The sequence below is a fragment of the Lactuca serriola genome, chromosome 4 (assembly GCF_051521515.1).
Source record: "Lactuca serriola cultivar US96UC23 chromosome 4, Lser_US96UC23_V15, whole genome shotgun sequence".
Taxonomy (NCBI): domain Eukaryota; kingdom Viridiplantae; phylum Streptophyta; class Magnoliopsida; order Asterales; family Asteraceae; genus Lactuca; species Lactuca serriola.
Window position 1 is genome coordinate 69,418,140 of NC_136411.1, and position 22,185 is coordinate 69,440,324.

General features: G+C 33.0%; 4 protein-coding genes across 4 annotated transcripts; 2 read left to right on the forward strand and 2 right to left on the reverse strand.

The window, feature by feature from the left end:
* Positions 1 to 373: 373 nt before the first annotated feature.
* Positions 374 to 8,559, forward strand: EMB2411 (DNA replication helicase). Its single transcript, XM_079039108.1, has 34 exons — positions 374 to 949; positions 1,460 to 1,627; positions 1,714 to 1,929; positions 2,019 to 2,081; positions 2,165 to 2,356; positions 2,445 to 2,495; positions 2,584 to 2,645; positions 2,751 to 2,883; positions 2,989 to 3,099; positions 3,201 to 3,297; positions 3,385 to 3,467; positions 3,573 to 3,638; positions 3,774 to 3,929; positions 4,011 to 4,066; positions 4,150 to 4,207; positions 4,284 to 4,394; positions 4,478 to 4,534; positions 4,635 to 4,769; positions 4,864 to 5,085; positions 5,170 to 5,244; positions 5,321 to 5,442; positions 5,542 to 5,614; positions 5,681 to 5,785; positions 5,910 to 6,077; positions 6,160 to 6,229; positions 6,326 to 6,477; positions 6,560 to 6,637; positions 6,933 to 7,025; positions 7,118 to 7,258; positions 7,469 to 7,508; positions 7,598 to 7,671; positions 7,766 to 7,900; positions 7,989 to 8,108; positions 8,227 to 8,559. The coding sequence occupies exons 1-34, from the start codon at positions 500 to 502 to the stop codon at positions 8,422 to 8,424; spliced, it is 4,131 nt and encodes a 1,376-aa protein (XP_078895234.1). The 5' UTR covers positions 374 to 499; the 3' UTR covers positions 8,425 to 8,559.
* Positions 8,560 to 9,236: 677 nt separating this feature from the next.
* LOC145100187 (nucleotide pyrophosphatase/phosphodiesterase-like) lies at positions 9,237 to 13,054 on the reverse strand. Its single transcript, XM_079037556.1, has 12 exons — positions 12,312 to 13,054; positions 12,053 to 12,144; positions 11,914 to 11,974; positions 11,689 to 11,811; positions 11,506 to 11,598; positions 11,080 to 11,206; positions 10,921 to 11,002; positions 10,695 to 10,827; positions 10,411 to 10,616; positions 10,202 to 10,327; positions 9,819 to 10,128; positions 9,237 to 9,708 (listed from the first exon to the last, which is right to left on the reverse strand). Exons 1-12 carry the CDS (start codon positions 12,549 to 12,551, stop codon positions 9,403 to 9,405), a joined length of 1,899 nt encoding a protein of 632 aa, XP_078893682.1. The 5' UTR covers positions 12,552 to 13,054; the 3' UTR covers positions 9,237 to 9,402.
* Positions 13,055 to 14,744: 1,690 nt separating this feature from the next.
* Positions 14,745 to 17,985, forward strand: LOC145101832 (spindle/kinetochore-associated-like protein). Its single transcript, XM_079039109.1, has 9 exons — positions 14,745 to 14,989; positions 15,201 to 15,325; positions 15,974 to 16,086; positions 16,193 to 16,274; positions 16,636 to 16,703; positions 16,793 to 16,898; positions 16,992 to 17,021; positions 17,143 to 17,256; positions 17,799 to 17,985. Exons 1-9 carry the CDS (start codon positions 14,893 to 14,895, stop codon positions 17,874 to 17,876), a joined length of 813 nt encoding a protein of 270 aa, XP_078895235.1. The 5' UTR covers positions 14,745 to 14,892; the 3' UTR covers positions 17,877 to 17,985.
* LOC145101833 (putative lipid-binding protein At4g00165) lies at positions 17,951 to 18,452 on the reverse strand. Its single transcript, XM_079039110.1, has one exon. The coding sequence runs from the start codon at positions 18,419 to 18,421 to the stop codon at positions 18,044 to 18,046; it is 378 nt and encodes a 125-aa protein (XP_078895236.1). The 5' UTR covers positions 18,422 to 18,452; the 3' UTR covers positions 17,951 to 18,043.
* Positions 18,453 to 22,185: the final 3,733 nt, after the last annotated feature.

The window sequence follows — 22,185 nt, forward strand, 5'->3', positions numbered from 1 at the left end:
AATAACATTCCATATAATCAAAATAACAATAGTTTATCGAAACATGAAAAATGCAAAACCCCAAAAAGTAACTATGCATTTATCGTCTAAGCACGGATGTATTTAGTTAGCACGAAAAGTTAAGTCAATTTAATTTCTCTACATATTTGTAAGCAACCTCATAAGCGATTCTTCAAAAGCTCTTCAGATTGTAGAAAGTCTCATGATTTTTTTTAGATGCAATAGATAAGAATTCTGGTTTCGATGGTGTTTTGTTGGATTTATCAAAAATCAATTATCGCAAGAACTAATTAGATAAATAGAGTGAGGTAGGCAGGGTATATTTGTCATTTTATTTCGTAGACGGGAAAGGAACGAAAGAAATACAGGGTACCTTCGCTTCCCCCCAAACGAGCAATTAAAATTCCTTTTCTTTTATTTCTGGCGGGAACTCCGTTTTCATTCACCAATAACAATCGCACTCTAATTTTCTGTCTCGGATACACGAGTTCTTCAAGAAATGCCGCCGAGGAAGAAAGCCGCCTCCGTCACCGGAGGGTCGAAGAAATCAAATCAAGTTCAACAACAATCCTCTGAAAAACCCTCCAAATTTGGCATCCAACATTTCTTCGAACGCCACACTCAAAACTCTCTATCTCAAAACCCACAAAAACAGCAACCCACCATCGCAAAAGTAGCATCAGTTGATGTCGGGCCGGATCCAGTAAGACTAAACGAACCGGTTGCCAGTACTACTACTGCTGGTAGTTCCGATTCCGGGATAAACCCTAGAAATGATTTGGGTTCGGGGGATGCCAATAAAGAAGGTAACAAAAATGCTTCTCAAAGTACACCTATTGAGGAGCTTATATCGGTTGTTAGGGGTGATGCTAGTGGAAATCAGTTGGAGGTTTCACCCGAGTTCTGCAAATCTGTTTCTCGCAAACGAATAAAGTTTTCCCCTGGGATGGTAAGATTCTAGTAACTCTGCTCTTCAACTCAACACCCTTTGCAAGATTTGCATAGAAGTCTTTCACTTCCATTTTTTTGGGCATTGCAATACCCTATTTACAGACATTTACAATTTTTATTGTTCATTAACCACATTCAGATATGGATCCTCTTTGGTCCTGTATGAACAAATAACATTATGAGTGTAGCCTTTTATTGTACAATTCCCGTATCGTTTAGCTTGACACCTGTTTCATTGCATTTCTTCTGCTAAAAGAATTAAGATATATTCAACTCTTTGAAATAAAGGAACTTAAGAATTGGATTTGTTGCTTTGGAATCTTTTGTAGACATCTACACAGATAAAATTTACAAAAAAACATGCATTTGGGGTTGTGATGGGAATGAGCAGTAACATTGATTATGCGGGAAAAAATATATTCCTCATTTACTTTTTTACTTAGTATGTTTTCTTGAATATAACTTGAGATGTGACATGTTTTCTTTGTATTGTCTCATATTATGACAGTTGATAGACCAAAGCCAGGATGATGGAGGTGATGAGGTCACATGGAGGATTTCACCAGTAAATGAGCGACTTCATGCATTAACAAAGAATTTAGTGGATGTGCGAAAAGTATTAGGAGAATCTTCAAGGTTCAACATCATGAAATTCAAACAAAGTTCTGATAACAAGGCATGTGAAATGTTTCTTTGGTGATGACACTTAACTTTTACTAAATTTCTGCCACTTTGTGACATTTCCAAATGTTTGAAATGCAGTTATCTCCTTGTTCAGCAGTCAAGCTAGAAAGGTTTCTTTCTTCTCCTCCTTTGAAAGGGGCTGAAAATTCATTGAAGTTCATAAAAGGGATAAATTTGGAAAAACGTAACCTTGAGCAAGATTTGATTTCATATGGTAGTAATGAGAAAGCAATTGATAAGCATAATGTGGACTTTAGGAGTCCTTTTAAGACTCCACCATCATGCCACGATAAGGTTATCTATCTCTTTTCTTTTTCATGATTCCCTCTCTTCTATTCTTTTACAGTTTTATTCCTTGGCTAATTTTCATGAATGAAATACAGAATGCTGATAGTGTTGATACTAATGGAGAATCAACTCAGTTGGGTTCAAAGCAACACAAAAAGGTTATACTTTTATCTTTAAGCAACCCTGTTTAAACCAATTGTAATATGGTATTATGGTGCTCATGTGTGCTTTGTTTCTTTAGGCATTGCTAGAACTTCTAGATCAAGTAGAAGATGTAATATGTGTTGAAGATCAAGTATGTACAGACACCAAAACTTCATTAAAATCATATCAAAATAAACACAAGAATCGAATACATGTGGAAAGAACAACAATGGGTTCAACAGAAAAGGTCAAGATAGAGCCTTCTAATGTCTATTTTCTTGTCTTTGAGGTATGCTTCACATTTTTATCTACTTATTTTTTTTTACAATAATAGAAGCCACTGTTGATCTGTTATGTCGCATCATTCTGTATTTTAGGTATCAGAGAAACAGTTTGTTGGATCAAATGGCTCCCAGTGCTCTTCAAAGGTTTGATTCTAAAATATATCTTTTTGTAAATTTGTAATCCATTGTATTATAAATCTATTATAATATATTAATATGTTGTTATTCTCAGGTTTTAAGGCTACTGAATGAGCAATGTGGAGAAGAACGGTCTGTTTGTTTGTCAGATGAGTGGTATAAATTTTATTCTTTGAACATAAAATAGGAAATTTGTTGCTTTTTTTTTTTTTATTTTTGAATTCGGGTTTTGGATAAATATTTGATATATACTTTTTACAGGTTTTATAGTGTGATAGCACCTGGTGACACTGTACATGTTATTGGTGAATTCAATGATGAGGGAAAATGTGATGTGAATCATGACAAAGGTTATTTAATTGTTCACCCTGATATATTGGTGTCTGGAACTCGGGTAATTTTTATCATTTTCATTATATGATTTATAATTTATATCTTATCTTATTAATCATATTTTATTTCATTATATCTTATCTACCAATAATTGCCATGGTGGCAGGTAGCTGGTAGTTTCAGCTGTCCACGTCGCACTGTTCTTGATGAAAGATTAAAGAGCAATGAACAGTCAGCTGCAGCACTACTTGGGACCTTACTTCATCAACTATTTCAGGTCTTTATAACTTATAATCTCCATTACTTGAAACTGAAATTCCCATTTTGTTTTCATTGCATTTGTGTTTTTAGCTGAATGGAACTTCATTTTTGTGATAGGCTGGACTTGTTAAAGAAACTCCAACCAAATTGTTCCTTGAGGAGTATGCAAGAATCTTGCTTCAGAAGAATTATGAGAGTTTGTATGCTTGTGGAGGTGAATATCCATTAAAATTCACTGGAATTAGTTTATTCAGAAGTGTCAAATATGTAAACTGAACTTCAATTTTACTGGTGATTGCAGTATATGAAGGTGATGTTCACAAGACCATGATTGAGGCAATCCCAAAGTTAGTAAATTGGATCTTACTCTTTCGCGATTCACAGGTGCTAAAAATTTTAGTTTTAATTTTGTGTTCCATGTTATGAAATAAGAGCCTTCTTTAATTTATACATTTTGTACTCATATATTGATGCTGTAAACTTGTGTAGGGCCCTATGAATCCTAATGTTGATTTTGGCTCTAGTGAAGGGCTTAAGAAGATGAAAATAACTGAGGTAGGTATCTCATGCAGTCTCATTTGTTTTGTGAATAACTACATTTGTTTATGCATAAGTTGAGATTCAATTGCTTAACCATAGCTGCATTGATTAGGTTAACAAGTTCTTTAAATGCATTTCTTCTGTATTCAGGTTGTTGATATTGAGGAAATGGCATGGGCTCCAAAATACGGGTTGAAAGGAGTCATAGATGCATCTATGCATGTAAAAGTTACTTCAAAAACTAATGAAACCAATGATTTCATCATGCCTCTAGAATTCAAAACTGGAAAAGCAACAAATGGACAGGTATTTTTCATCAAGATTCTTTATAAAATATCTTACACCATTTCTGTTGTATCACTTCATTTCTACCTTGTTATAATGCAGGCAGCCATGGAACATGGTGCTCAAGTCATGTTGTACACTCTCCTCATGTCTGAAAGGTGTTCTATATTTATATTATAACAAAATTAGTAATTCTTAACTCTGAATTTCTTATGTGTTCTTCTTGTTTACTTCCTTTCAGGTACAAAAAGAATATAGATCATGGTCTACTATACTATCTCCACACAGATCAAACACAGGTAAAAAAAACATCACATAAAATGTTTCTTATATTTTGTACCCAAAATGTTTCTCAATTTATTTACTTTTGTAAAGGGAATTTCGGTTAAAAGATCCGACTTAGTGGGGCTAATTATGAGGCGTAATGAACTTGCAAGTGATATTTTGAAAGCATCAATGGTGCAACAGCTTCCACCAATGTTGCAGGTTTTTAGTTATTCATTATCCTATCAATTTAAAATTATGCGAGGCTTTAATTTTTAAGTAAATAAATGGTTTATATGTTTCAGGTCCCAAACATGTGCAAAAGTTGCAGACACCTTAACGCTTGTACAGTCTACCATAAGGTACAGTGTGCTAACATACACCTTGCATTTTCTTCACCATTTAGCTTAAAGTACTTACAGTTTTGAAGTTTTTTAAATGTGTTGTGTTTATATTTTGAAGGCAAATAATGGAAGTGTTGAGGGAAGTGGATTGGGTGATGTTTACACTTCACTTGTGAGCCATTTGACATCTGCTCATTGTATCTTTCTTAAGAAATGGGAAAGGTTGATTGATTTAGAAGCAAATGAACTGGAGGTATAAAATATAAATACAAACAGTTCCTAATTTTATATTTATTTTTTCTTGTTTGAATATGTTTTCCTGTTTTTTATATTTTTGTTATCTTCAGGTTGTGAAGAAAGATATGTGGGGCTCACAAGGTTTGAAAAGTCAACATTCAAGTACATGTCTACCCTCCATTGTTCTTGACACTTCAGATCAAATTCCACTGAAAAACTTCACTCAAGGAAACCGATTTGTTTATCGCTTTGTACGCCATGATGTGAATGATTCAAATCTTTCATCTTCAGGGAATGATTTGGAATGCTCTCTTAAAACTGGGGACTATGTGGTAATTTATATAACTTTACACCTCAACTGTTTCTCCCTTTAACAGAATTAATAAATTAATAACTTCATCTTTACTTGTTCTTAGATCTTGAGCACTGATCCTGAACGTCTTGTGGTTGCAAGAGGTGTCATAATGGACATCACTCACACCAATGTCACTGTATGTCTGTTTATTTCAATACTTTTTAGCTTCTTTTTACAAAAAATAATTTTTTTTTTTTAAATGCACAAAACAGGCATCTTTCTCAAAGCGCTTAAGGCTTCCAGGGAGTAGTCCTTCTAGAATCATCCATGATCTTTGTCAAGAGGTTTGGCGGATTGATAAAGATGAATTTACAGCATCATTTGCAACAATGAGGTTCTTAATTATTAATTTCAACTTGCTAACATAAAATGTCTATGTTATCTTATGAATCATGAAGTGTATAATTTTTGACCTTGTATTGTTTGTCTTAAGGTTCAACCTCATTCAAATGTTTCTACAAGATGATAGGAGCTCACACCTTCGAAGCATGATTGTGGATCTTCATGTGAGTATGAAAAATTCTTCAAATTGCATTTTTAGGTATTTTTATTCTCATGTATATTTTGTGTAGGCTCCTCGATATGATGGTGGTTGTATATTCAGTCAAGATCCTGCTGTATCATACATTTGGTCAGAGAAGACTTTGAATGATGATCAACGCAAAGCAATACTAAAGGTTAGGAATCCATCAATAGTTAACTTAGGCAGTATTTGGTTTGAGGGAATGGAATGGTTGATTCCATTGGAATGAAAGAAGCTGTTTGTTTAGTTATGAATTTTGTTTTTTTGTAATTTTTCAGATACTTACTGCTAAGGATTATACACTTATCCTAGGAATGCCAGGCACAGGGAAGACTTCCACCATGGTTCATGCTGTGAAGGCATTGTTGATGAGAGGTGCCACAATTTTGCTCACTTCTTACACAAACTCAGCTGTTGATAATTTACTTATCAAATTAAAATCTCAGGTCTTTTCAAATCCTCAACCATTCTTCAACATTTATACAATTGTTCAAAAACTGAACCTAAATCATCAACTACTACTTACAGGGCATTGATTTTATACGTATTGGTAGAGAAGAAGCTGTGCATGAGGAAATCCGTGGCCATTGCATTAATGGTTGGATTTACTTCAAGATTTCAGAAAAAAAAAAAGAGTCTAACTTGTTTATCAGTTGAATTATATAAATTGAAATTATATTGATCATTTTTACAGCTGCTGATATGCAAAGCACCAAAGATATTAAGGTGAGATTAGATGAAGCCAAAGTGGTTGCAGTTACATGCTTAGGGATTACTAGCCCTTTGCTTTGTGACAAGAAGTTTGATGTATGCATTATGGATGAAGCTGGACAGATCACACTTCCTGTATGTTGCTAATTGTTATATAACTCTTTATGACATTTTCTTTTTGTTATTTTCTTTAAGATTAATGGGATCTTTTTGCTAGGTTTCATTGGGTCCTTTGATGTTTGCATCAATGTTTGTACTAGTGGGAGATCATTATCAATTGCCCCCACTTGTTCAGGTACTTATTTTTTATTTTAGAGTAAATTACATTTGTGGTCCCTAAGTATAGCTGATTTTACAATTTTGATCCCAATTTTTTTTTCAATTGCAATGTTGGAGGTTTTTGCAATGTTTTTTGGTTCCTGTTCCAAGTAAAATGACTATTTTGTGTATAGCCAATTTTTTGAAATTATGGTCCCAAAATACAGTCATTTTCTTGGAACAAGGACCAAAATTGCAAAAAACCGTTATAATCAGGGACCAAAAATGTAATTTACTCATATAGAATATAACTAAGGGATTTTCTATTCCAGAGTACCGAAGCTAGGGAAAATGGAATGGGTGTTAGTCTCTTTTGCAGACTTTCAGAAGCACATCCCCAAGCCATTTCAGCTTTGCAAAGCCAGGTGTGGTGTTATATTATATTAACTTTATTTGTTTATAGCTTAAAATAATATTTAATTTTTATGTTATTTGATAAATGTATTTGTAATTGCAGTATCGTATGTGTGCACCCATTATGGAGCTATCCAATGCTTTGATATACGGTGATAGGTTACGTTGTGGTTCTCCTGATGTAGCAAATGCAAAACTTGAGTATACAACTTCTACATCTTCTTCTTCTTCATGGCTTAAGAAGGTAATAAAAAAATAACTATGCACTTTTATTTCTTCCTAAATCCTACCCTATTACAGCATTGTAATTGGGTCGAGTTTTTAAAGTACAACTTCTTAATACAAAATAAATATAAAGTAATGAAAGTACAATTCTTACACTTTGATTATTTTTATTTTAGATCTTTGTTTCAAATAATAACATATAACTTTGAACTTCATTATTAATTTTCAGGTTTTGGATCCAGACAGACAAGTAGTATTCATTAATACAGGTTTGTATAGATAGTCATATTCCCATGATTCTTCATTTTGTTAATTCTCACATTACACGCTGCTTACAAATACTTGTTCATGTTCACAGATCTTTTGCCTGCTTTAGAGGTTAAAGAATTCAAGACAGTAAATAATCCACTTGAAGCATACATAATCACAGAGGTATAAATATAATGCAAATATGTGACACAAAAAAAAATTAATTAAACAAATCTTGTCAATCACAATCAGTATTTTCCATCTGTCTTTTTTGCAGATAACTGTGAATTTGACTTGTCAAGGCATCAAGGGGGAAGATATTGGTGTTATAACTCCTTACAACTCTCAGGCCAACCTCATAAAACAGTATCTTCCAAAATCAGTGGAGATACATACCATTGACAAATACCAGGTAACAAACACATTTTTATATAATAATCTTTTTGGCATCTACTTAAAAGAAAGTCTCATGATTTGTAATTGTATTTCCCATAATGTAGGGAAGGGATAAAGATTGCATATTGGTGTCATTTGTAAGGTCAAGCAATAATCCAAAGAATTGCAAATCTTCACTACTTGGGGATTGGCACAGGATCAATGTGGCCCTTACACGTGCCAAGGTTAGCAATCTACTTTAATTCTTGACACTTGATACTATTTTGTGCATAATTTTATCTTTTGTTTTTAAAGATAAAAGTGTGCATAATTTTAATGGTTATTTATTTATTTGGGTGGCAGAAAAAGCTGATTATGGTTGGGTCATATAGAACACTGTCGTATGTTCCAATACTGAAACTTTTAATGGAGAAAGTAGAAGAATCTTCTTCCTCTTCCTCTTCTTGTTCCATGTTGAATGTAAATAAAATGGACATTGATATAAATATTAACAACCAAAAAGGAGAGTCACAGCTCAAGAGGTGCTCCCAGTTAAGGTGACTAGATTATTATTATTATTAATTTTGTATTTTCTACCCATTAATTACACTTGCACTTGTTTGTACAATGGAAACTGGTTAATACAAAATAAATTATCGAGAATATGATGAAAACATTATATTGTTTTTGATCAAATCGGATTTTAGTGCCATGTCTTGACATTATTCATGAAGGAAGGAATCATTACAGTTAGACTCTCTAAGATTTAAAGCAAAGCTTGCCCTTTTTGAGGCTTTATCTAAAGCAAAGCTTATAGTGAGAAACATAAACAAACCGGGTATTCAGAGTGTATGGAAATTAATTTCCTTGAAATCAATCACATTTGACAATTTTGGTTTTTTTGATGATTAATAAATGAAAAAACTGATTTAAAATTCACTATTAGTGGTAACAAACCAAAATAAGCACAAGTTATATTGTACAATCCAATCACTCAAATTACCAAAACACAATAAACTAAATACTTTATAAATAAGCACTATCACATACCCCCTAAACGTGTGAACCATATAAATCATGTGCGATCTCTAACTTTTCCTTCACATCTTTATTGTGTGTTTATTGTAAGAAAAACCCTAACAAAACTTGCGTGTTATATCAATGATTTTGAATGAAGTGACCATCCTCTACATGAAAGTAGTATAGCTACTAGAAGGTGTATGAGGACACCAAGTATCTCGAAAATGATTAGGGTTGTTGTAACATATTTATTAAAAGAAAACTAATACCGATGAAAAGTATGAAATGCATGTGTGTACTTAAATTAACCAAAGAGTACAAGAAAACAAATAGTTCCAAGTGAAGTTAAATAGGCTTTTCTTGAATAGAGAAAAGTTTATAAGCAACTAGCAAGACACTACAAGGGTGTGCATAAGCAAGTTACATCGACACATAAACGACCTCTAAGGGGCTACAAAATCTAAAAAATTTACATCTATTTTTTGACCAGGTTAACTTAAATTTTTGACATACCATTTACTAAATTGCCAAGGTGGTAGCTTCACATCCATCATGCACACATGCCAAAACATCTCTATAATCCCTTGAGATTGTAAAATTATCATAAACCAAACCATCTCTACTCTTCTTATATTCAAATAGGAGTGAAGAGTGGTTAAACGCTGTTAGTTTCACAAATCCCCAATCCCGATCTTTATACAAACTCCAATATGTATTAATCTCTGTAAAATCCGACAAATGCCCTCCTCCTCCACCAACAACAACATGGATTGTCCCTCTCACAGTACCCGAATAATGAGATGTTTCCAAGTTTACACATTGATTCTACACCAAAAAAATAAGTTAGTACCATTTTTCTAGATTCTCTACACCAATAAGAGGTTGGAATCATTCTAACACTAAATGGTTCAGTTTTATCAAACAACAGTTATTACCTGGTAAATAGGACAAGTTCTTTCATAATTATGAACATGTCCATATAATGCAATGTCCACCTTGTATTTCTGCCATAACTTCTGCAAATTTGCACGTCCCATGGGCTCTTCAAAGGCACCCGCATTGGCTAACCAATTGTTGGAAGAATAGCCAAGAACACGGTGAGCAGCAAAAATCAGCCATGGCTGTTTTTGCCTGTCAACCGATGCAAAACATTTCTCCAACCATGCATACTGTTCTGAACCCTCTCTCCAATCATGCTCTGAATCCGCTATACAAAAGTGAAACATCCCATAATCTGTTGAGTACCTGTAAACATGATAAAATATCAACAATAGTCTTTAGAAATTAAGAACTTAATTGGTTAAGACAATATTTTTACCAAAATTTAGCTCTGTTATCTGCTGGAACATAGTACATGGTCTGGGCAGGCACGCCACATTCCCCACCTGAATCACGCGTGTCATAGAAAGATCCCGAATTGGGAAAATCACGTTCGTGGTTCCCACTGTGTAATAAAAGTGATTTTGTCATTTTATTATTTGTTTGGAAATTAGAAAAAGCAGTTAGAAAATAGAAATCCATCTGAACCTCGCAATCATGTATGGCTTTATTGATGAAATGGGTTCGATTTGTGCTATGAACTGATCCCATTGTGAAAGAAATCCATTTGCGTATGACAAATCTCCTATATGGAACACTATATCATAGTTGTCAAGGTCATTGACTAATTCATTTGTAGTAACAAGTGATCCTGGCTGATAAGTGGCATACTCATTTGATCCATCACGTTCTGCCTAATAAAACATAAACTTCAACTTTAGTTGTGATTATGATATTGTCATATTGAATGATTTTTTAAGTGCTAATAATACCTTTCCCATGTCTCCAAATATAATAACACGTTGTAATGAATCTTGTCCCGGATATGGAGATGATTTGAATGTATATGTTTTACTCCAAATAATCGATCCGTTTAAAAGCATATGCCCCATTCTGTAATCGTATCTGAAAAAGTTGACCCAGTCACAAATTTTTATTTTTTGTTTTCTTTTGAGTGCTTAATAAGTGTCTGAATGTAAGTAAAGGTGGCACACATACATTGTGTTTGGCCACAATTCCTTTAAGGAACTAGTGTGGATAAAACCAGGAGCACGCCATCCAATTGTACGTGCAGGTGGACCTACATGGTAGTTAAAAAAACAAATGTAAATTTTGCAAATTTTAAGGTAAGATGGTCAACTAAGTAGCAATGCATACCACACATGCTGCCACGTGTAAAGGTCAATGTTCCTGCGGAAGAAAGTTGACTTTGACCCTTCCAACCCCACTCTACAACTGGAGTGGCTTCATCAATGTTGTATCCACTGGTCCAAGTTACTGTCATCTGTAACACCCATTAATCATAACACATTGTTTTTTTGGCTTAATGAGCTTAATTGGTTAAGCACTTAATTTAGACAAAATTAATGAGGTCAATGGTTGTCTTTTTTATTTAATTTGGACAAAATAACTTAATGGGTTAAGCCAAAAAAAACATCGCTTAATGTAATAAGACTAAGACACTATTGCTTCACATATTTCCATATCAAACTCCTCTCATGTTAATATTGTTAAAATGTTTTGTGAGAATGTAAGGGTAAAATGGTCATTTAGTCTTGTTAAGGCAAGAAAGAGGAAATATACCTCATCCCAAGTCTTTCCTTGGGCAAGACGAGGCCATAGAGGGGCCTTGGGGTTTGCAAATGATATGGGATCTGAAACAGCAACCAACTTTGGCTGTAATTAAGAAAACATAATTAATTTCATGCATGGATTGAAGAATTTATATAAAATCAATAATTTAGTGGAAATAGTGACTTCACACACATTTTCCAATCCTCCTGTAAATAATGCAAATGCAAAATCTGCACGTTGATTTATAATCTGGAAGCTTAGTGATGCTTTTCCTGTTTGAATATAATCGAAAGTGGAGTGGTTTGCAAACTTATACTGTCACAAAAAAACATATTTCATGTAAATTAAAAGACTACTTATTAAAAAACAAATCGCCTTCAAGATTGGAAGTAATTAATTAATGGTGTATCATAGTACCTTAATTGGGGCTGTACATATGAATGGAGTTTCAGAGGAACAATATTCTGATTCTGATGAGCTGTCACATTCAGAAAAATCATTCATGTTTAAACAAAAGGATGTTAATGGGATTATAGGTGTTAAAAGATAAGATTACTTGAATTTTGCTGGTGAAAAAACTCCAACCCAGTCAGCTTGAGTTGCTTCAGGGTAATCCAGTTCTACATTCACCCATTCAGTATCATCGCCCTATTACCATATCAATTCCAAAAGTTACCCCAAAAAAGAAGGAAAAATAGGTGTTTGAAATTATGAAATCAAGATTCAATTCCTGACCTTGAATTAGCAAACTTACAGAAATACATGAGGATAAATGTATAACAATTAGCAAACTTACTTGAATTTTTAATTTATACCTTAGCCCCAAGAAAGGTAGGGTTAACACGAACAAAAGCTGATGCATGGAGAGCAATAATGGCTTTGTGAAGGGCGATCTTGGCGAGTGGTTGTTCAGTAATGGGATTGGGAGCATGGAGTTGATGATCGAGACTACTGCTTACGAGACTAGAGTAAGAGGAAGCATCACAAATTCCATAAACAAAAGCATTTGAAACCAACAAGAAGAGCACAGTGAAGAGATTACTGATTGTTGGCATTTCGTCAAACACTTGGCATGCATACTCTTCAAAATTGAAAGACTTTCTTGTCTATTTATAGCTACTCTTCAAAGCAGGAGAATTTCCTGTCTATTTATAAAGATTAACCATATTTTGAGGCAAAGTTAATGATTCCGTTCAAAATTTTGGGTAGATGCCTTGATGGTTCTAGCTTTCATTGATGGAATTTGTGTTCTTTAGATAATAGTTTGTAATAGTATTTTAATAATAAAAATCAGAACACAATAACCGTCGTAATGATCAAAGGATGAAGAAGAAAATGCACATCTAATGATTACAAAAAAAATAAAAAAATTATAAACCTTTACAAACCTACTCAAGAAGATTGGATTGTGTTGTCAAAGATCGTGAACCAAATTGTTAAAAGAACAAGATAAAGAAAATGTACTCCCCTTCATCCAAATTACAAAATTTTCAAAGAAGTTAGCTTATTAGTTGTTCATAACATCACCATGCTTCATGCTACATGCAATATCAAATACAGTATTTTATCTTATAGTCTCACAGGATCTGTATGAAGATTTTTTATTTTATTTTAAATTACCCTCATTAATTATTTATATGTCATATATATATATATATATATATATATATATATATATATATATATATATAAGAATGAGAATACAATAAAAATAAACGACTTATATAAGGTCATTTTATAGGTTTGGACCAACACTTAAACATAAACCCAAACTTCAAAAATGATTTTGAGAGAACAAATAGATTGAACCTGTAATTTTGTATATTACATGGACCATTCTCTTAATCTATTCTAAAATGAAAAACTACTTGACATATGGTAAAATATAAGTATACATATTAGTTTTTTATTCAAAAATTATTATAATTTATTAGCCAGAAAACATGCTAAACTCTCCTCCGGATGTACAAATATTAAGCATAACGAGGCCAACATTTTGGATAGATGTACTCTAGGTCTCTAACTCTCTATAAGACTTTAAACAAGGTCAACAATATTTTATTCATCGCTGTGTCCTGGTAAGCCCAAATTCAATTTGATAGCTCGATAATATTTAAGACATGTGAAAAATTATATTTTTATAGACCACGATTTGAGAATCTACATTTTCGCAGGTATCAGCCTGTTAAAACATTTTAAGGCCTTGTTAGGTTCTAATTTCGGGGTTATAAACATAAAATACATAGATTGGGATAAATAACTAACTCTTACGGGTAGATTTTCTTGGTTTACAACCATCATTTTTAGAGAGAAATTATATACACTTGGGGAAAAGCTGTGTTAAAATGAGAAAAAAATTGGTTTATATATACTAGAAAGTAGAGGTGGCAATGGGTCGACCTGGGTTGGGTTCGGGTTCAACCCATTTATTAATTGGGTTGAAAATTTCAACCCAATCCAACCTTTTTATTTAAATGGGTTGATATTTCCAACCCAACCCAACCTTTTAGATAAATGGGTTGTCACCGGGTTGACCCGTTTATGTAATTCCCAAACCAACCAATTAAATAAATTGGTTAAATTTGGTTTGACCCATTTAAAATAAAAAGAATAAATTATTTAACTAAAGATTACACCACTTAAATTAGTTATAGACTTAAATAAAATTTCAATGTATGACAAAAGCACAATCACAATTCACGTATACAAAGAAATTATTCAAATAACATTAAAGATATGTAATTTCTAAGAGATTTTTTAGAGTGGTTAGTGTTGTCGGTGCCAAACAAAAAGATAGAAATTAGGATTCTATTTTTTTAAAACATAAATAATAATACAAACATTGTAATTTATAAACTAATACATAGATTAATACATGATAATATTTTAATAATTATTAAATTTAATATAAATTAAAGTTAAATGGGTTGGTGGGTTGAAAACGGGTTGATAGTTTTTACCCGACCCAACCTATTAAATTAAGTGGGTTAGACGGGTTGACCCATTTAACATAAATGGGTTGAAAATCTCAACCCAACCTGCTAATTTTGCGTTGGGTTCGAATTGAGTTAGTGGGTTGGGTCAGTTTTTACCGGCTAAGTAGAAACTGAACGGGGCCTTAAGTTGTGAGATTGTCACAGTCAACTCAACATTTTTCTATTTTGCTGACTTTTTTGTAGAAAATTTTAGAAAAAAAAGGCATTATTGATTTTACCAAAAACGCCCCCGCCCGAGAGTGACATCGAATCATCATCAATCATCCAAAAACCTGAACTTATATTCCCGCCATTTCTACATCTGAGAGAGAGAGAGAGAGAGAGAGAGAGAGAGAGAGAGAGAGAGAGAGAGAGAGAGAGAGAGAGAGAGAGAGAGAGAGAGAGAGAGGGAGAGATCGCCATGGATGTCAAGCAAGCAGGCTTATCACTGGACTCTTTAGTTTCATCCTTCAACACTCGCATTGCAGAGCTACAAGATCTCGTCGTCGCCCGTAACAGTAAGTCCACTTCAACTACAAAAGGTTCCCTAATGGGAGTCACGGTTTGTGTAAAACCTCAAAACTCCTTCCAATCCACCACAAAAATTGTATGTATGCTTAGTTATGTATTTAGAAACTGGATCTAGCTAAATTCTGAAAAATTTCGTTTTTAAGTTCTTAATCGTCGTTCAATTTCAGCTCTCACGTTGCTTTTACTCTGTTTGGTTAGTGTATCCTGCGAGCAGCATCACCGATTTGTCAGCAGTTGACACAACTCTGAAGGCCATGGAACATCAATTACAGCAGATCAAAGATCGCTTGCGTGAAGAAACCCTAGCCATTCCGAAAGCTAAAGTAAGTTTGCCTTGGCTGCAGCCCTAGTTTATGTTGCTTAAAAGGATTTTTGTATGTGATATTAGGGGATTTTCATTCATTTTCGTTTTAATGCTCATCCAAAAGTAAAACAGTTCTATGCCTCTTGAGTATAGATTTTTGCCTATGCGTTGGTGTTAACCACGGACATGATGAAACCTGTGGTTCTTTGGGGTACTCTGTAGGATTCGAACCAATTAAGTGATTAATCCATGTAATTTGTAAATAAACATGCATAGGTAACATAAGAAGTTTATAAAAGTAATATTTTGAATTCAAGGCTAGAAGTCCAACCTAACTACAACAAAACAAGAATAGCAAGATATATGAAAGAATTTAATACCAAGAACTGATAACATTGAACTCTTAACTAGTTTGATTGAAGCAAATGATACATTGGAGGGGTGATAATAGCTTTGAAAATCTGTTTTTAGAATGTAACCATGAGATAACTCGTTATGCATATTCAAATTCTTGTGATTACTAACAACACTTTCACTGTACTAAATAGCTTTAGTCTTTTAGAAGTATTGGGAACACTAACATTTCTTTCACTGTATAACAGTATAAGTTGACCTACTTAACTACAATCCTTTTAAAACTGACTCATGCTCTTTGTTCTATATGTAGAAGCTGATTAAAGCATCTCTACAACAGCAGCAGAAGTTGCAGAGTATGTCTGTGTATGCTCCATCATATATGCCTGAAAGGGGGAAAGTTATGCATCATGATAATACTACATGGTGACTTAATCTATTTGTCTATCTTGTATAGAATATTGTTCACAGCTCTCTTTAGTATTAATTACTCCAGCACTAAAAGTCCTAATTTTGGCACATTTTGTTCCAGTTACACAGTAGAGGAACCTATAAAACAAGATTATTCTTTTGGGATTCAAGAGCCCAAAGAGGAGCCTGCACCATTAATCAAAGTAAGAACTAAGAACCCCTTTCCTCCTGTATATATTATTATCTATGACCTTGTTATACCAAAACATAAGACATTTATTGTAGATTTAATTACATTTTTGGTCCCTGAGTATAACTGTTTTTTACCACTTTGATTCACAATAGTTTTCTCTTGTAGTTTTAGTCCTCATTTGAGGTTCTATATAGCTGATTTTTGCAATTTTGGTCCCCAAAAATATAGTCGTTTTACTTGGAGCAACAAAAAAATATATAAGGACCAAAATTGCAAAAATCAGCTATACACAGGGACCAAAGTTGTAATTTACTTCTTTATTATAAATTTATAATCTTACTAACATTGACAACATTTTATTCACATTATAGGAGAAAAAGGGTCGTGGGTCCCCACCTTTGTGGTACATTACTGCTAATGAACTAGACTCTTTGTCATCGTAAGTTCAATTTCAATCATCCTGTGTGAAGTTTCATACTGCAACCCTGTGGGCCATATTTTAATTAAAATTGTAAAATGCATTTGCAGGTATATGAGAGGAAGGCTAACACTTGATAAGATCAATGCAGCCATTAATGACATGGCTGTTTATGCTGAGGCAAACTCCCAACTTATAACAGCCCCAAGAAAGAAGGTTTCTGAAACATGTTTCTTTGTACATTTTTGGTCTTAAATTATAACACAAATTTCACAATTACTAATTAAGTAATTTTCTTTCTTTTTGAAGCTGACTGAAAGTACCATAGAGAAAGCTCTGGTGAGTGATCTTTTTTAACTTAGTGATGTTATTACATTGTTAGAGCATATAAAGTTGATACTTTGACATGTAATGGATTTTAGCTTAATTACGCTTATACCCCTCCTTTGTATTCTTGCAGGAAGTTAGAGAGATTGGAATGGCGGAAGGAGTGAAGGGAAAACACTTCTTTTTGGAAACTGATGTTAAAGGACCTTCACTGAAGCTTGATATTACTGGAAAAGCAATATTAACTGTGAGTTTTCGTTATTTATTTATTTTTTGTTTGGTCAATAATACCATTCGCTTTTAATTAATAATGTTTGGCAAACCAAAAAGTAGCTTATAAGCTAGCTTTTTAAAAGGTACTTAGACTAGCGTTTCAATGATCTTGTTGAGTTTTTATTTTCCAAATATACCCCTTATAAATTATAAAAAAACTCATTCTTCAACATACCCTTTTATGTCATTTTACATATTTCAGCCCAACTTATCAGTTAGCAGCTAGCTTTTCAACTATCAAACGAAAAATAAAAATGACTTTTCACAAATTATTTTTTATTAGCCAGCAACTAGCTTTTCAACAATCAACTAGCCCATCAAACATAGTCTAAAACTCAAATTTTATATATCGAAAATAACTAAACAAATTATTTTATAATAAGTTATTTGGGTGTTGATGAGCTTCTATCATGTTTACTTTTTTCCTTTTTTGTAAACAAAAGTTCATTAATTATAAACTTTAAATAACATATAGAATAAAATCAAAATTATACATTGTATCTACATAATGTGCAGGTCCTTCGTCACCTTGGTCGCATAAGTGAGAGCAGAATCGGCCATCATCGCGTCTTCATTCTATTAAGACCTCAATGAGCACAGGTCCTTCATCACTTTTTTTTAATTTCTTTTTTCTATTTGGGATACAAAAAATATCGATTCTAAATCAATATTAAAACAATTGCTTGATTATTATCCAAACAAATACACACTTGACAGTTGACACTACACCAACATTAAGGAACTAAAACTAAAAAAAAATGTCATTCACACTTAAACCCTTCCGGAACCTTCTTTCCACAAGAATTGAGCACCAAACTAAGAGCAATAGGGACATTAACCTTAAGGACACCAAGCACATTAGCCTTAATTGCTGTGCATAAACACAATGCTGCTTCAAGGTCAGCTAGACCTTTAATCAATGTGCAACATTCACTATCTGGTTGAGCTCCAATGACTTCATGAACTAGCCCTAGCCAGTCACCACAAACACCAAATTTTAGGGTGTCTTTAGGGCACTTGCTACTGGTTGGTGGTTTAGGGAGAGATGTTGGAGGGCATGGTGGATTGGTGGATGAGACACATGTGAAAATAGTTAGATTAAGTATTATGAAAAGAGTAGTTGTTTTAGAAGAATTCATATTTGTTGTTTAAGAAATTATGATAGGTATAGTATAGTTTATATTAATAGACATTGTTGGTGTGTATGAGATAGGTTAAGATATGAGGAATCTTTTGATGATAGAATTTAGCATGAATGTGTGGCTTGGCTTGGATGAACTGAATCATTGCTCATGAACCATGACCACATGTGACATGTACTAATATCTTTTTTTTGATTTATCTATTTATTATTTATTTTTTATATAGCTTAATCTTGAAGTAATGTCCTTTTAGAGGTGGTAAAACGTTTTTTTTAATGCTGGAATTTGAAAATGGTGTTTGAACGTAAAGTAGGCTGAGTTTGAAGCAAAACTATTTAGATAGTTTGAAAAATGAGATGAATGAAATGTCTCGATGCTTATGTTTGTATGTGTTATTGTTACAAAATGTCAAATATATCAAGATGTGTTTAGTTTAATTAAGTTACAGATATAATCTAAAAATAAATGAAAAAACCTGTTAAAAAGCAACATCTTTTAGATATACAAAAGGCTTAAATTTTTTACGCTGTTAATGAAAATAAAATAAATTTAGACAAAACTGCATATTTGGTCCTTGTGGTTTGTAAAAAACTTTGGATAGGGTCCAAAAAGTTTTCGACTTGCATGGAAGGTCCAAAATCAAATACTTTCCGTGGTTTTAGTCCTAAAATTAAGAAATTTATGTGTTTTTGGTCCTAGGGAAACTTGAAAGGACGATTTTACCCTTCTAATTTTCTTTTTGTAATTTTATTTTAATCTTTTATCAATTAAAAATAGAAAAGAAAAGAATAGCCCACTTCTCTCTCTCTCTCTCTCTCATGACCAAGAAGACCATGACTCAGAAAGTTTATGATTTTGGACCATTCATACAAGTCGAAAAGATTTTGGATTCCATCCAAAGTTTTTTATAAACCACAAGGATCAAATTTACAGTTTTGTCATAAATTTAATGTCTAATGTCCGATTGAATCATACAAAAAAAAAGCTTATCATGCAATGATAAGCTTATCCTTATAGAGAAGTTAATAATAATATGGCCAAAATCATATCATGCAATGATGCATATCGTAATTGGTAGAGTTAGTTCATAGTTGGTTGTCAAGACTCAGGAGACTATGGTGGGTGCGTCTTGGATATTGGGCTTACATTTTGGGCCCTTTTTAAACCACTTCTGATTGTTTTTGTTTGCAAGACTATTTAGCTTTAGGCTCTTATTTATTTATTTATTTTTAATGTGTAAGAATATTTAGTTGTTAGTCCGGTGGGTGTATCAGCACAAACACTACGGTTAGTGCCTACCAGAGTGGGTTTGGTAACACCACATTGGTTGGTGTGTTGGCTGTGGTGAGTACTACATTCTAATCTTTTAAAACCTCTTTTACATTTATAAATACTAACATTCTAACTTTCAATTTCACACAACCTTTTTATCATCATTCTATCCTTCAATTTTTTTTTTTTAAATTTTAAAATAAAAATAGATTCAAACGAATCTCCTAACAATCTCACAATCTCATATGGTCGAATAAAAGGAACACATATTACTATATTAGATACATTTTTTGCTTCCGATCTGTAAATACACCACTTTACGTACCACAATTAGACATCCTAATTTTTCCATCCATTCAATTTAAAAATATGCAACAGTTTTATCATAAGCCAATAAACCTATTCAACAACTTCTCGTTTCTCCCAAATATGTTTTAGAAACACACCCTTGTCATAGCTAAAAGCCGAGTTCATTTCGGAAACGCAACCCTAAGCCCAAAGACATCTTTGAAACCCGAACCCAACTTGTTGCTGAACCATCCCGAGTCAAAGGAAAAGGAAAGCAACTTGCTCAAATGTGGACATCTGAAGAAGAATGTGTTGGACCATTTGTAGGTAGACACATGAAAGGATTGGACTAGAAATATGCAAGTGAATGACCATTTTATTGAGATGCGATATGAAATGTTTTCACAAGGAAATGGGCCATAGTGAGTACCGTACAAACACAAATTAACGACAATTTTTTTGAGATGCGTTTGAACTGTGAAAAAGGTCGTTACAAAGTTCAACAGTTTGTACAACCTAAAAATGCAACACAAAAATAGACAAAATGATTAAATTGTTTTTGAGTCGACTTTAGAAATACACCGGTTGGAAAATACAAATATAGGGAAGTCGTTCAAATATGTCGAGTTTTGAAAATTGTATTGTGTAGCTCGAAATGGCTAGAGGTAGAAAAATAAATTAAAAACCCTTGTTTCAAAATGATAAAATTGCAAAAATGGTCCCTGTGGTTTGCAAAATTTTGGTTTTGATCCAAAAAGTGTTGGTGGCGTACCAATGGTCAAAAATTAGATATTTTTATTAGTTTTGGTTCGTCAAACTAAAATCTGTTAGAAACCACCGTTATCTAGCAAAAAAAAAAGGTATTTACATCTTTCCACTTGCCCTTTTGTTTTTTAAAATATTAAATTGCAAGGACCTTTTTTTTGTAAAAAACCATAAAATCATTTGAGAGCCTAATAAGATCTTCCCACCTCCATCTGTGCAGATTCTCGTCTCCGGTTACACACGAACACTGCGTCTTTGTGCGATGCTCGTCACACCACCTCTATATGTGTAAAATCCTTCTCTCTGTCTCCATCACTGCCATCCATAACAATCTCCCCACTAAAATAATGAAACAATAAAAAGAGAAGGGCCATCCCATCATTTTCTCTCATGTCTTTGCCTACACCAGAAGCAGACATCATAATCCCCTCCGGTCAACAAACTTCGATTCAAAATCTACATTCCTAAAAGCAACCAAAACCAACAAAAAAAACTAAATTAAACTTTAAGAGCAGTAAATAAACACGGGAACCGAATCTAAAACTCTAAAGAATCAATGGAACAACAAAGAATTACATTGAGAGTTTAACATTGTGATTTCCAAAAATTAAATTCAGTTAATGTATCAGAACGATAGGAAAAATTACATTGACGGTGGTGAAAAGTACCTAATGGTGGGTTATGGTGGCATCAATGGTTATAACAACATAGGAAGGTAGTGTGTGAGAACCATTTTCACCTGAAGGGAGGAAGCATTAATGCTAGTAAGATTATATATATATATATATATATATATATATATATATATATATATATAGGGTTAGGTTATTTTGTTTCTAGTAACTATTGTGTGTAAGAATGCACAAATCTGGACCATTGGATGGAATATAATCAAAGGTCATGATCTGAGGGTCTATGATAGTAGAATATGATAACATGTACCATATAATAACACAAATTTGAGCATAAGGACATTTTAGTCAATTAACCTATTTTAAAAAAGGAAATTTTCGGATTTTTAGGGATAATTAATTCCTTTATTTTTAATAATCTGAATATTTTAAATTAATTTAAGATTGAAAATCTGATTTTATTCTGTCAGAATAATAGAATTTTAACCATAAACTAGTAAATATGTTTTTCGATTTTATTCTGTCAGAATGACAGAATGCCAACCATAAACTAGTAAATACATTCTAAAAGACTACACAAAATCGATTCTTGAACTAATAATATATCAAATAATTACATTGTATGATTGTGATTCATTGAATAATAACAAACATTCTGAAAGAATAACAAGTACTTAAAAAATACTCCCTCCGTCCCATATTAATAGTCCATGTTTCCTTTTTGGTTTGTCCTAAAATAATTGTCTACTTCTAAAAATAAATATGTCTTTTACCATAATACCCCTCATTATTAGTTAAATTACC

Bases quoted from the DNA above. Each gene is read 5' to 3' on its own strand.
- EMB2411 (XM_079039108.1), top strand. From the start codon at position 500: ATGCCGCCGAGGAAGAAAGCCGCCTCCGTCACCGGAGGGTCGAAGAAA. The intron at 2,082-2,164 runs GTTATACTTTTA...TTGTTTCTTTAG, and splicing joins GTTCAAAGCAACACAAAAAG to GCATTGCTAGAACTTCTAGA. The intron at 7,259-7,468 runs GTAATAAAAAAA...ATTAATTTTCAG, and splicing joins CTTCTTCATGGCTTAAGAAG to GTTTTGGATCCAGACAGACA.
- LOC145101832 (XM_079039109.1), top strand. From the start codon at position 14,893: ATGGATGTCAAGCAAGCAGGCTTATCACTGGACTCTTTAGTTTCATCC. The intron at 16,275-16,635 runs GTAAGAACTAAG...TTCACATTATAG, and splicing joins AGCCTGCACCATTAATCAAA to GAGAAAAAGGGTCGTGGGTC. The intron at 17,257-17,798 runs GTGAGTTTTCGT...CATAATGTGCAG, and splicing joins CTGGAAAAGCAATATTAACT to GTCCTTCGTCACCTTGGTCG.
- LOC145100187 (XM_079037556.1), bottom strand. From the start codon at position 12,551: ATGCCAACAATCAGTAATCTCTTCACTGTGCTCTTCTTGTTGGTTTCA. The intron at 10,828-10,920 runs GTATGTGTGCCA...CAACTTTTTCAG, and splicing joins GAATTGTGGCCAAACACAAT to ATACGATTACAGAATGGGGC. The intron at 10,328-10,410 runs GTTCAGATGGAT...TTTATTACACAG, and splicing joins AAGCCATACATGATTGCGAG to TGGGAACCACGAACGTGATT.
- LOC145101833 (XM_079039110.1), bottom strand. From the start codon at position 18,421: ATGAATTCTTCTAAAACAACTACTCTTTTCATAATACTTAATCTAACT.